The sequence below is a fragment of the Trifolium pratense genome, linkage group LG5 (assembly GCF_020283565.1).
Source record: "Trifolium pratense cultivar HEN17-A07 linkage group LG5, ARS_RC_1.1, whole genome shotgun sequence".
NCBI lineage: Eukaryota > Viridiplantae > Streptophyta > Magnoliopsida > Fabales > Fabaceae > Trifolium > Trifolium pratense.
Genome location: NC_060063.1, coordinates 6,973,620 through 6,987,608, shown reverse-complemented (window position 1 = coordinate 6,987,608; position 13,989 = coordinate 6,973,620). Strand labels below are relative to the sequence as shown.

Below are 13,989 nucleotides of genomic sequence, written 5' to 3'. Positions count from 1 at the left end.
TTTGGTTTCTAGTTTGTACAAGATTTTATCAAAGGTCTTAGCGGCTACATTGAAGAAAGTTTTGGGTAAAGTAATTTTGAAATTCCATTCGGCTTTTCTACCCAATAGGCATATATTTGATGGTGTGTTGGTTGTCAATGAATTGATAGATTTGGTAAAAAGAAGGAAAGATAAATGCTTGATTTTTAAAGTAGATTTTTAAAGAGCTATGATACGGTGAATTGGAATTTTTTGGAATATATGATGGCTAGAATGGGATTTGTAGAAGGATGGAGGCGATGGATTCGAGCCTGTGTAGTTCGGAGTTCTATCTCTATTTTGGTCAATGGTCGTCCTACGGAGGAATTTGGCAAGGAGACCCTCATTTACCGTTTCTCTTCTTGATTGTTGTTGAAGGCCTAACAAGACTTATGCATAAAGCGGTGGATCGCAGCCTTTTTCACAGTTAAAGGTTAGCAATGTTTCACACTTTGCAATTTGCGGATGATAGTATCAGAGTTCGAACCCCGATCCCTGCAATAATTTGCAATGTCTCTATCAATTGAGCAATGCTCTCGGGGACAACTCGTTCCTTATTCTTATTTTTTATTCAGGGAACTTGATGTAACAAAATAAGTAGCATAAAAATTGTATAAATAGCTTCAAAATGTCTTTTCTTGAATCACCTTCCCCCTTCAAGTATAAATAGATTCTAATACCGCAGAAAGACATACAAAATCCTTTATCAAAACTAAAAGAATTAACAATCAAAGTCAAGGTATTAAATTCAAGTGTCACAAAACAGTAGTAACAACCATAAAAACCAAGTTCCAAAACTTAACATACCATTATTATTAAGCTATTAGCATCAGCAACAAAAGCATATGGCAGCATAAGTATTTTATAGGACAGTACAATTTACAAACACCAAGTCTACATTGAAACAAAAACTTCTCTTATGACAATCTATATTAATAACATTAACATTACATTTTTAAAAATAGTTAAAAGTGGCTGACACATATTCAACCAAATCTCCTTTAATCTATCTATACTACAATATGATATCTATTTTACAAGACTCTCAAATTCTCTCACATTAACTTAGTTTCTTACTCTGCCAAATTGAAAACCAAATCTACATAATTCGATCTGACAATGAAGGGAGTCTTCTAAAGAAATTCAGCACCGGTGACGGTAATCGATCACGAAAGATAGGGTGGCGAAGATAATAGAATCCACAAGCCATAGCCACCATCTTCGAAGGCACCAAATACAATATAAATGCCACAACCAAACACAAGATAACAAAAATTCCAGTCGCGTGTGGATCACGCCATGTCACCAATGCCTGCATGCGTTCCCCTTGTGTTGCCAAGTCCCCTAACACAATCTGCACGCGTGCCCCAAGCGTACGCAACTTATCATACCTTGCACGCACAGCTTCATATGACCGACTACTCGGAATGGTATCAAACTCCTCGTCCAACTCCTCCCTATCCACCACATCAGCAAGAGAAATCTTCGGATCAAAATGTGGAAGAGGATCACGCGCACGAAACCTATAGTTCCACGCGCCAATAGCAAAGACATAAAAAGCTAATGTGGGAATAATCAAGTCGGGGAACCAAACCAACATAACAAGTAAAGCATGAACAAGAAGCGTAGCGGTTGGATTCTTCCATCCACGTGTATCCTCTATCCACCTCACGATCTCGATCAAGCCTGCAACCACATTAATTATCCTATACCAATTCGCACGCACCTTCCTCACACTAAAATTATGCGAATCAGCATCAAGCATATAAAATACAATATCTTTCCTCAACGGAGGTTCTGATCTCGAAAGATGCCCCGCAACCATTTTCACCGCCGTGTTTCTTAAAACCTCTTGATGAACCAAACCCAAAGGTTTTATATGGTGCATCAAAGGCAACATCGGTTGAGAGTACACGTGGAGGAAATCTAACCGTTGAACCGTCCTAACAAATCTTATTGCTAATTCAATCTCACCCATCCTTTTTAAACCACCATGTGTCAAAACCAAAAGTGGATACGTATTTTTATACACACGCCCCGTTTGAAGAGTAGAAATACGTATCCGTACTTTACCAATACGAAAATCAGGTCTCATTGATTCGTTAGTTATTTCACTGTTCGAATTATCCAATTCGAAAACTGAAAAACTATCGAAAACTCCAATGGTTAAAACAGTTGAAGGATCGAAAACTTTCCACGTGTATTGTTCATTCCACTTCGGTTCCAAATTATCGGAAACTGTTCTCGTACGTACCCATTTGTTACCGTACTTCGCAACACAGTAACCATCAGTTGAACTTTTACCATTTACCGTTTTCATCGGTATCAAATTTTTGCAACCAATGATACCAAGCTCGATAGTTCCAACCGGTGGTTTCCAAAGTTGTCTAGCCGTTGGCCGGTAATCACTTGTCACGTGAGCAGCTTCATCCATCACGTGATACCCTCCATCGAAACATAACCGTAAGTGTACTCTCCCTTTGTAACCGTTATTCTTTTCTTCTTTGGGATCTTCAAATGTGAACCATCGTGACCCGACGTTTCGATCATCAACTCTTCTCTCAACCGTCGCTAAAGGTATTTTCACAACGCCCATTGTCACCGGCGCTTTCGGTTGTCGATTTTCTAAATTGAAAACAATGTAGTCACTTACAGTTATTGGCTCTGATGCTACAAAGAGAAGATCTTCATTCCATGAAACGACACCGTTTTTCGTAACGGCCGTTTTTGTTTTAAACACTTGAAATCCGAATTGAACTCTAAGTTGAAATTGAAACCATGCTTCTTTTAACGGTGTTAACGGAGTTATATCTTGAGCTTCAAGAATAGTTACACGTAGGTACCAAAGTTTTGGTGATTGATACACTTTGGCTTTTGAATGTATGTGATTGTAAGTATCACTTTTCCACGCGTCAGAAAATGATTCGTCAGCTTGCGTACCAATCCACGTGGCAATCATTAAGTCACCATGTTGGGCCCCACCACCTTCCATTCTATACCATTGTGGTGCAAGAGGACTATCCGGTGGGTCTCGCACTGGAATCTCGTTTACATCAAAACAAACTCCACCGAGTAAACGAGGTTCCGGTGAATCCCACACAATGATTTCAAGTATAGGGGAAGAATCTTGTGCGTCGCGGGTGAAAGCAAATGTTTGGTTCCATTCGAACAATGTTGTTTTGCGAGCGGGATTGGAATTAACATTGTGACCCGAAACCGAAATCTTCACAATCGGGCTACCGTTTGTTGGTAAGTAGCGCGCTTTCACCACGCGAACGAAGAGGTAGTGCATCTTCTCAACGAGATCGAATGTTGACCGTTCGATCAACATACTGTCAAATGAAGCTTCTGATGTAAAACTAGCAGTTGATGCTGATCTTCTCATTGGCTGTGGATGTGGACCGTTGATTCCGCTGAATCTTATTTCTGAATTTGACCTTGAAATAGATGCTGCTGCCATTTCAAATGCTTCTGGTGGTAACGCATCCACTGGATTTTCAACTCCTTCTTGAACCGGTTCAGATTCTGGTTCGGTCTTAGGTTCGGGTTCAGGTACGGGTAGTGGTGTAGCTTCTTTTTTGTCTTTCGCCGATGGATTTTCTTGTGGCTTTTCACCTTCCGGCGGTGGTTCAGACGGCGTTGCCGGCGGTGGTTCTACTTTTCCCGGCTCAGTTGCTGATTTAGTTTCTTCTGCTTCCTTGATCTTTGCTTCCTCTATCTTCTCCGGCGGCGGTGCTGAATTTTCCGGCACCGGTGCCGGAGAAATTTCTTCATCAACGTAATAAATTTTGAGGCCAATTTTTCCTTGAACCATATTGAACAAACTTTTCTTCTTCAACTCATAATAAATCAAAGCTTCTTCACCTTTTTTAACAAACTGAGTTGAACTGAGTCGTACTCGACCCAGTGAGTTTTCTCTCCGAGTTGGACCATATTTCATATCATGGTAAACATCGAGTTCTAAAACATCGCCAAAAATTTCGTTATGTTCGCCAACGTTAAACGACAGCGTTTCGTTCCAAACCGGGTTCAGATCACGAACCGCGGTTCGGGTTTTTCTTCTTTGACCGTAAAAGTCAATTACAATATAAGGACTTGAAGTACCGTGACCGTCCTTTGGTGCAAGGTTTTGTGCGTCTATTACTTCTACTATGAGTTTTTTAACGGTGCCCATTTTGGTAATTTCTGAAATGCTTGAAACGGTGCGTTTAATGTGTTATGTTGATGTGTATGTTATTTTGTGCATGGCATAAGATAGGTAAATGGTGGTGGAGTTTGGAATTTTGTTGCTATGGATTTGAACTTGTGATGGGTTTGAGGGGTTTGAAAATGGTGGAGGAAGAAGGATGTATTATGTTTAGGGGAGCCACTTATATATAATTTTAGAATATGAAAATGAATGTGACTTGCCTTTTGATTTGGAAAGTATCCATGTACTCATAATATTTATGTTTTTGTAGTTTTACTTTTAGATTTATATGTATTTCATACGTAATATCTCTAATTATAAATTGTTTTGGCAATTTAATATAATTAAAAAAATAACCCAATTGAGTTGGTTTGGGTCTTGGAGTATGCTCCTCTCAAGATTTCATATTCGATTATCTCTGATGTCAATTTTGGTGGGGTAGTCCATACAAAACAAAAAATTATGGCTTTAAATGGGGCCGCCGCAAGTGGACGGTGTGATTGGTCCCCTCGAATTAGTCGATCCTAGGACTGGATACCGAGTTTTCAAAAAATATATATAATTAAAAAAATTAGTAAATTTTTTATAGAAAAAGAGAAATGATAAGTGATTTCATAAAATTATCTTTTATGAATAGAAATTAAAATAATTTAAAGAAGATAAAATAATAAATAGTTCTCTCTCTTTATAAATTAGAAGTGGTTTAGGAAAAAAAATTATTTACTTCTTTTAAGTTATAAGTCACTTAAAAAATTATCATAAGTTATAACTTGTTTTACGATGTCAATAAAAAATATTTCCATACCATTAATAAAGGCTAATTCTGTTAAATAATTCACAATTTGTTTTTCTCATGTAAAATTAATTACATTAAAAAATAAAATTTCTTAATTTATGTGAAACGATCAAAATAACTTGTAATTTGTGACGGGAGTAATAAATAGAAAAAAAAATCATTATTGTTTGTTGATATATTAAACTTATGACAAGTTAACCTTTTTTTCTTTGTTTTTTCACACTAATTATATAAGTCTTAATTTTTCAAGTCGTATATTATTATTTTAGAAAAAAATTATAACAAGTTAATGGATTTCTTAGCTGTATATTGTTAATATTGGAAAGAATATTTTCACCAATTGTTTTTTTGCTAAGAATATTATAAAATTGTAAAGAGGAAGACATATAAGAAAAAGACATTAAAGGATGTTTTCTTATCTTGAGCTGCAAGCACCTTTAGACAGTCCAATACCATAATTATTTTCTTTTACTTTATCATGTTAGGAAATACTAATATATAGTTTTATTTTCCTTTTTTGCTTTAAATATGTATTTTTCTTAGTAGAGAAGATTCTTTGTCAAACATAGCCTCTGCTTTATGACCGTCCCTTGAAATAAAGGATTCCAAATTCTAAATAAAATGACATTGGAATGCTAACCAAGAATGAAGATGGGGTAAGAAAAGGAAGCACTTTTATTCTTAGGGGAATGACTTTTGTGTCACCGTCTTTGTGGCTTCTACTTGGATACAGCTTTAGTATAGTTATATCATATATGGTTTATTTTGTTGACGAAGATATGACACAAGCAATACCTTTTCACTTATTCACACTTTTTAGGGACTAAGGATCCTTAATTTGTGTGATCTTATATGTATGGTTGCCATTTTTGCTGTGTATTTCATAAGCCAATGGATTGTAATTTGTAAGTAAGGGCGTCAACACGGGTCAGGCTTGTCGGGCAGGTCCGTTTAATCCGCTATTTTTAATGAATCAAGCCTAAGTTTTTTAGGTTTGGTATCTTAAGTAGGCTTGTCCTGCCTAACCCGCTAAAAAATGGGCGGGACGGGCCGATTTGGCACACGGACATTTTAGTTTAATTATAGATAAAAATGAAGGAAAAAGTTAAACTTTACTTATGAGTTTAATACAATTTTTTTCTTACATTAGACCCAAAATAAAAAAGGGTTAAACAAAACCTTACTTGCATTGTTTCTATTTCTAATTCAATTATTTTGATTTTGACACTTATTTAGGTGATTGAATTCATTTTGAGATATTTTTTTTAAAGAAGTTAAATTAGTCCACTCAAATTGGCACCAGAGAAAATCGAACCTGAAACTTTAACGAGGAACACACTCTCGGGTCACAAACCAATACCACTAGACCAACCCAAATGGGTTGAATTCATTTTGAGACGAGCTTTAGGCGGTTCTGACCTAAACAAGGTGGAGCATCCACTTTGCCACCCCTAATTGTAAGTCACAAGCTTTCTATAGCAAAAGAGTAGCATTTATAAGAGGAATGTGATTTTGCTCCATTTACTAATTGTTTGTTAATTTAATAAGTGGATTTTACTAATGAATTTTACAAGTCTTTTATTTGTTTCTATATCTTTCATAACTGGACAATAAATTGAGAATAAAAAATGAAGCAAAGTCAAATTTATTTAAGGTTCAAGAGGTCGATCTTTTTTCTCTTTTTTTTAATAAATAGAGTCAAATCCTTAATTTATTATATTTTTTTGGCGTTTAATGGAGCTGGGTATCGAACATAGGACCTCCAACATACTATCTAAGCTTCTCACTACAAGATCAAATCTATTGCCTTTGCCTTAATTTATTAAGAAAGAACAATCTTACGAAAGAACAATCTTACGCCGAAACTTAAAGAGTGGAATAAAGATAAGTTTGACAATATCTTCAAAAGAAAAAATGAGCCGTTGACAAGACTCAATGATATTCAAAAGAGTTCTAGTTATGGCTACAGTATTTTTCTTGACAATCTAGAGAAGGAACTTCGGGTGCAACTAGCTATTACTCTTTACCAGGAAGAGTGTTTTGGTTTCAAAAATCTGAGGTCGTTGGATTGCTGATGGGGATCGTAATACTAGGTACTATCATTCTAAAACTATTGTTAGGAGAAGAAAATACAAAATTATCTCTCTCCGAAATGATGATGGAGAATGGGTAGATGAACAAGAAAGACTTAGAAACATGGTGAGATTATTCTATATTAATCTTGTTGGGTTTTGAATGTTGGCTACAATTTTGCAAAAACAACAATAGCCAAATGTTGGACCAAGATGTCGTAGCATGTCCGTACAATTTGTGTCTCCTGAAGCAACGCGCGCTATACTCTGTTTTTATATCTTTTGAAGATTTGATTTACAAATAAGTTCGTGCTTATCCAGTAAGCTAAACGCGCCTTCCACTGCAAGTTATTCAAAAGGCGGTTTGTTTTATTTGTTACAAAAATATGTTTCAATATTTTTGCATCAAATATTTTTGTGGAAGAATTTTTTTTTGGAGTAAATCTTTTCTTGAAGAATTATTTTTGGGAGTGCATATTTTATTGAAGAATTATTTTCAAGTAAATCTTGTGAGCTGACCATTGAAGATTCCAGCCAATTATTCTGAAGACCTAACTTGGGCATCAAGATTATTCAAGGCTATAAATACGAAGGCCTAAAACTTGTTTTATTCATGTAATCTACAATACGATGTGTATGCGTTCGGAACCTACGATACGAATGAAATGGAGTTTGGGATATATTGTAGAATCCAAACTAAATTGGCATTTTGGGATTTTTGGGGGGTCTCTGGATGCAATACGGGGGGCCTAAAAAGGAAAATTCTATTTATTTTGTTTATTTTTAATAATTCTTTCAAGTGGATCTATATTTACGAAGTGGGCCTTTTAGAGTTTGATTTGGGATCTATATTTACGGAGGGTGAGAGGTTCAGTTGGGGGGATGACAAGTAAATTTTAGTTTTTTTAATGTGTCCAGATGATACATTGATTTTTTTTATAAGTTTAATTACTTGTGGCCCTCATCATTTCCAAATATCATTTGAGATTTATTTTTGCCATGTAATCGGTTTCTCGCGCGTCTTACCAGTTTTCATTTTCACATTTCGTGGAAAAAATATCCTACATGAAATACTCTCGTCCGCTACTTAAGTAGCAGTTATAAAAATGAAAAATTTGAGGAAAAAAAAACCTCATAAAATGAAAATTTCTCATTTTTATAACATTCGCTACTTAAGTAGCGGACATTGTAAAAATCAGATTTTTAAGAAAAAAAATACACTCCTATCATGAAATTTTCAAGATGTTAAATGTAGAATATGCTACTTAAGTAACGGACGAGAGTATTTTAATAATTTTGTAGAGCGCGTGAGAAATAGAGTAGGATGCAAACCGTAAATATCATATTTAGTGCATGTAGGGTATGTTTGGAATAAAATGTTGAAGTTATAGCATTTAATGATTTCATTTTTATTTTTTTTGAACAAGCCAAAATGAGATATATTAATAAAAAGTCTCCTCAGCACAAGATGTGCCGAGAATGACTACAAAAAGCATTTAATGATTTCATTGGCCTTGCATCAAAAAGTATATATAAAAATTTATTGGCCTTGTTATTTATTTTTCTTCTTAGTTTATAGGACCAGGGGTAGTACTTAATATATTACCACAGTCAATTACTTGTTAGAAAAAGAAAATAAACGAACATATCAAGAATACAAAGAACTTCGAAATTAGAGAAAAATTATGACAGTTGTCTAAACCAACAACCAAAGAATAACACTATAAGTGCGATCGGGAGGGGGCTGGAACCACTTGATTCCAGAACTAACCCCCGAACCAGATTAAACTGGTGGTGAAAAAAAAAATAACACTATAAGCAAAATTATTACAACATATAGACTGCCCTCGACCGTCCCATGGTTCCTAGTACACCCGCACTCTCCAAAGCAAATAGTTAAACTAAGTTAGATACAAGTTTAAAGTGCTACCGACCAGTGCATCTAAAAACAAAGAATATAGGTTCAATATATATAGCTTTGGTCTCCCACTTGCTTCACGACACTAAACAATGCGAGACTCCTTTACAATGGCAAATTTTTTAACCTCCCTTTTTATTTAAGAGTCCGAACGATGTGAGACTTGACAATCAACCCCAACATTATCATCACGCCAAGTTTAAAATTAAATGAATGAGAAAACTATATCGATCAATGGGATTTTTATAATATGATTGGCGATGACTTTATTCATGTACCTATTTTAGTGGACCAAATTATGTATATGTCGTGGTTTTGGTTTATAGGTCGAGGTTGTAACCTCAATTTAACTTTTTTTTTATTGTTGTAACAATCTTTTAGTTTGTCTTTAACATGACTTTTTTTTCTTTTTCGAATGACAAATAATTAGTTGTTAGTATATTACAATGATATGTTAGTTTTTCTCTTTGTCGAGACTTGAACTCTGGACCTCCAACTCCTAAACCCTTAACTCAACTAGCTTAACCAGTTGAGCTACCCATCCCACCCTATCTTTAACAAAACTAAAGAGTTTGTTGTTGAATTGTAAGGGTTGAATACCCGTCTTATAATTCAAATTTTATTTAATAAAAAAAGGGATTTTTATAGTTTGTTCTCTATGACACATCATAAGGTAGCAATTTGCCCTTTTGAGGAAGAGAAGTTGCAAGATGAAGTTCTTCATCCTCCAAAAGAGTGACCCCAAATAAGAGAATGCCAACTTTTTCCCAACAAGGATTCCGTAAATTTGGTAGAAACCTTTTGATCCACCCATTCAGCCACAAATACAGAAATAGCTAAGGGTTGGTTTGATTTAGCTAGGATCCTACTAGTTAGTTAAGCTTATGACAAATATGAACAAAAATAATAGACCAATCAATTACATTAATTATATTGGGTTGTGACTTGTGAGATGTAGTTTCAAATACATTGAATTTTGAACAGGCTAATGCTACGGTGCACCACCTTCACAAGTGGTTCACCGTGGACAAGTGATCTACCGAATATGAATTTTATGAAATTTACTGTTGGATTGAAAGTTTATATCGTATAGATCATCCATAAATTTTTTAAAATTTTTTGAAAATCATTTGATATGTTATTGAGACCCATCAAGATTTACGTTATTTAATAAACCGTTAATCTTGATGTGTCTCAATAACATATCAAATGATTTTCAATTTTTCTAAATTTTTCTATGGATGATCTATATGATATAAACTTTCAATCCAACGGTGGATTTTGTAAAATTCGTATTCGTTATAATGTTATTCATGACTGGTCCACCATGGACCACTTGATGAAGTGGTCCATATTAGAATTTACCTTTTGAACAATCACATAAAAGATTTTTGACACTACATCTTAACTCATAGATTTTAACATGCCCCTCAAGTGTGCACGAGTCATCACTACTCACTTACTTACCGCTCCCCATCAAGTTAAACTGGACTCTGATAATATTATTGGGCTATTCAAGGGGAGCTTCACTAGCTTAGATTAACACATTGGACTATTCAGAGTCTCACTAGCTTGAAGTACATGTTCAGTTCATTCCCACTGTCAATTGAACTAATAACACAATTGGTAGTGAAAATGATTTGAACATGTACTTAAACCCAATATCCGTGGTTTGATTCTCATGAAAAACAAAAACTCTACAAAAGAGAGAAGTAGAGAAAATTGTTAGATTACAATGCCGAGATCACTTACTAAATACATAAAAAAGGAATACGGACAATTGAAAAAAGGCATCAAAACCAAATAATTTTATGAGTGAGTGAAAATAGAGGACCATAAGTTAAATATATATAAAATTGAAGTCATTGAATGAGAAGACACAAAAGTGGTTGGTGTTAGGACACGAGTACTGAAAAAGTTGCTGTAAAGGTATGATAGTGGACTCACAGTCTACTTGGACACCAATGACAATTTCAGCTAAGAAACAAACTTCACATGGCAAGCATATTATAAGTACAACCTGCGTTACACATCACTTTCAACTCATTGCACAGAAACTTCATTTACCCTTCAACTCAATAACACAGAAACTACCACTCATCTTTTTCAACTTTACCAAATTTTGATTAATTGTTAGGAGACACATTATGACTATAAAGCCTTATAGTTGATTTTGAGATATTTAGGCATATATGTTTGAAACATATTTCTTGTTGTTATAGCGTCCTGCTATAGTAGATTTGAATTATCCGATTCTAAAATGATGGTCGAAATTGTTTTATTGCGTGAAACCTTTTTTGTAATTTGAACCGTTCAATTATAAATAAATAGTTGAGATTTCTTTTGGCGAAAAATTGCATCAAATGTTTATAGCAAAGTAATCCTGATGCAATGCTACCATAAAAAAATATGAAGCTACAAAATATAGTGATGGATAAACATGTGTTTCCACCGTACAAATAAAATTTTCTAAGCACATGCTAAGTTTTTCGAGTAGAATTGATTTCGACTTCAGAGGTGTGTATTAAAAGCTTTACTTTTAGTTTTAAATTTATTGTTTAACGTTATATTCAAACATCAATTACTTTGCATTCAATTTATTTATTTTTTTGACTAAAATCAATTTTAGAAAGCTCAATAAGTTCAAAGTATAAAAAAGGCACTTAATGACCAATGAGTCCACCATTTCCCAATTTCCTTTCCAAAAAGTAGTATTCTTGCCTTGGCCTACAAGGAATATCTATTTATATACACATGTTAAATTGTCATCTCAACTACCTACTTTCAACAAAGAAAACCATTCCATAGTTTTCCCCCCATATATGGCTACTAACATTCTAACCATGACAAGCCATAATTTTGAGCTTGATTGCAAGAAAATTCATGACTCTCTAGGTGGTTTAAGCCAACTAATTCCATCTCTTGCTTCCTTAACCCTCCATGAAAGACAACAACTAAGGGAGACTTATAAGGCAGTGTATGGTGAAGACTTGATAAGTCAACTACAAAGATATGATGAAGATGACTTTTCATCTATGAAATTTTCTACTTTATCTTTATGGATGCTTTGTCCACATGATAGAGATGCTTTTGTTGCTAGAGAAGCTCTTCAACAAGATGAGACCAATTTCAAGGCTCTTGTGGAAATTTTTGTAGGTAGGAAATCAAGTCATGTTGTCCTCATCTCACAAGCCTATCAAAAAATGTTTAGAAGAGTGTTGGACCAAGATATTATGAATTTAGACTCTCCACATCCATTTCAAAAGGTAAGGTTATTACATTATACATTATTATTTTTCTTCTTTATCAGGATTTGAACTCTGGTCTTTAACTTAGGCTATGTTTGGTATCACGGTGGATGCATCAGAATCGCGATGACTCACCGTGATTTTGCAGAAGCTACACTCTTAGCTTTAGGAAAATCACGATGGGTCACCATGATTCTGAAATACCCGCTATGATACCAAACATACACTTAAACCAATTGAGGATATTGGCAAACACTCAATTGCTTTATTTGAAATTTTCATTTATTTTTGTAAATTTAAATTAAGAAAATTTGGTTTGGTTTTGAATATATAGGTTCTTATGGCATTGTCAGCATCACATAAAGCTCACCAAGTAGATATTAGCCATCATATATCTAAGTGTGATGCAAGAAGACTATATGAAACTGGAGAGGGAAGCTTAGGAGCTATAGATGAAGCTGTTGTACTAGAAATTTTAAGCAAGAGGAGTATTCAACAATTGAAACTCACATTTTTAAGTTATAAACACATTTATGGTCATGACTACACAAAGGTACTAAATAATTAGATTATGCTATTTAATCTATTTTTATTATTTCCATTGATTTTGAAACTTGTATTATATGTCTACAATGAATTTTGTGTTTTAGTCCATCAAGAGGGGAAACTATGGACAATTTGGTAAAGCTCTAATGGTAGTTGTGAAATGTATTTGCAATCAAGAACATTATTATGCTAAGGTAAACAATTTTTTATTAAACATTGTTTTTTCCACATAATTTAATTTTGATCAATTTGTTTTTTATTCATAACTATTAACTAGTCCTAAAAAATTAGAAAATATTTATGTTTTAGTCCTCGTAGGAGACTACCGAGGGACTAAAAACACACTAATTACATGAATAATTTTTTTGGTCAATTTTAGTCGGGTCAAAAACATATTTAAACTAGTCGATTATTATAAATGAATTCATAATTTGAGTTGATAATGGCAGGAGCTGTATGCATGCATCAGAAGGGAAAAAGGAGACATGGGAACTTTGGCAAGAACATTGGTAAGCAGGGCAGATATAGACATGGATGAGATTAGAAGGGTTTTCAAGGAAAAGTATGAGAAAGAACTTGGTGATGTTATATGTGAAAGTATTCCATGTGGAGACTATAGAGACTTTCTAGTTGCCTTGGCTACAAGATCTTCTACCCCTTCTAACATCTATAACAATTAGCAATATAACTTGTTGAGAACAATGTAATTTTTTAAAATGAGAAAGGGTGAATTTATTATGAATTAAAGTGTCCCTATGTCATTTTAGGATTGTCTTTGAGAGGGTTTGAACTTTGTCTATTAAGACTATAAAGTCAAACAGCTGACACTTTATAGACGAAGTCGATTAATGTAATTCAGAATACCTTTTTTTTTAAGATTGTTTTGTGAGTTGAAAAACTTATTTAACTTAATTTGTTGTATCTTATAGTTGTATATGTAATTGACAATGTTAAATAATGTTGTCTCCTTTTATTTATTTTGTGGTTTTCATTACAAATATCCGGCCCACTGGACCATTTAATCTGGTTCGGGGGACAGTTCTAGCATTAAGTGATTTCAGCCTCCTCCCGATCGCAGAGGATCGAACCGCAGTTCTCCTTACTAAATACAACGTCAATCACCACTAAACCAACTAAAGATATCAACTAACGATCGGTAATGATGTCTCTTTTTAAGAAGCAAATAAAACTTTGCCATCTTT

The 13,989-nt window shown here is 34.3% G+C and overlaps 2 protein-coding genes across 2 annotated transcripts; one reads left to right on the top strand and one right to left on the bottom strand.

The window, feature by feature from the left end:
• Positions 1-930: 930 nt before the first annotated feature.
• On the bottom strand, positions 931-4,661 carry LOC123884478 (protein QUIRKY). Its single transcript, XM_045933569.1, has one exon. The coding sequence runs from the start codon at positions 4,190-4,192 to the stop codon at positions 1,118-1,120; it is 3,075 nt and encodes a 1,024-aa protein (XP_045789525.1). The 5' UTR covers positions 4,193-4,661; the 3' UTR covers positions 931-1,117.
• Positions 4,662-11,713: 7,052 nt separating this feature from the next.
• On the top strand, positions 11,714-13,708 carry LOC123884642 (annexin A13-like). Its single transcript, XM_045933783.1, has 4 exons — positions 11,714-12,259; positions 12,576-12,794; positions 12,892-12,981; positions 13,237-13,708. Exons 1-4 carry the CDS (start codon positions 11,816-11,818, stop codon positions 13,465-13,467), a joined length of 984 nt encoding a protein of 327 aa, XP_045789739.1. The 5' UTR covers positions 11,714-11,815; the 3' UTR covers positions 13,468-13,708.
• The last annotated feature ends 281 nt before the right edge of the window (positions 13,709-13,989 follow it).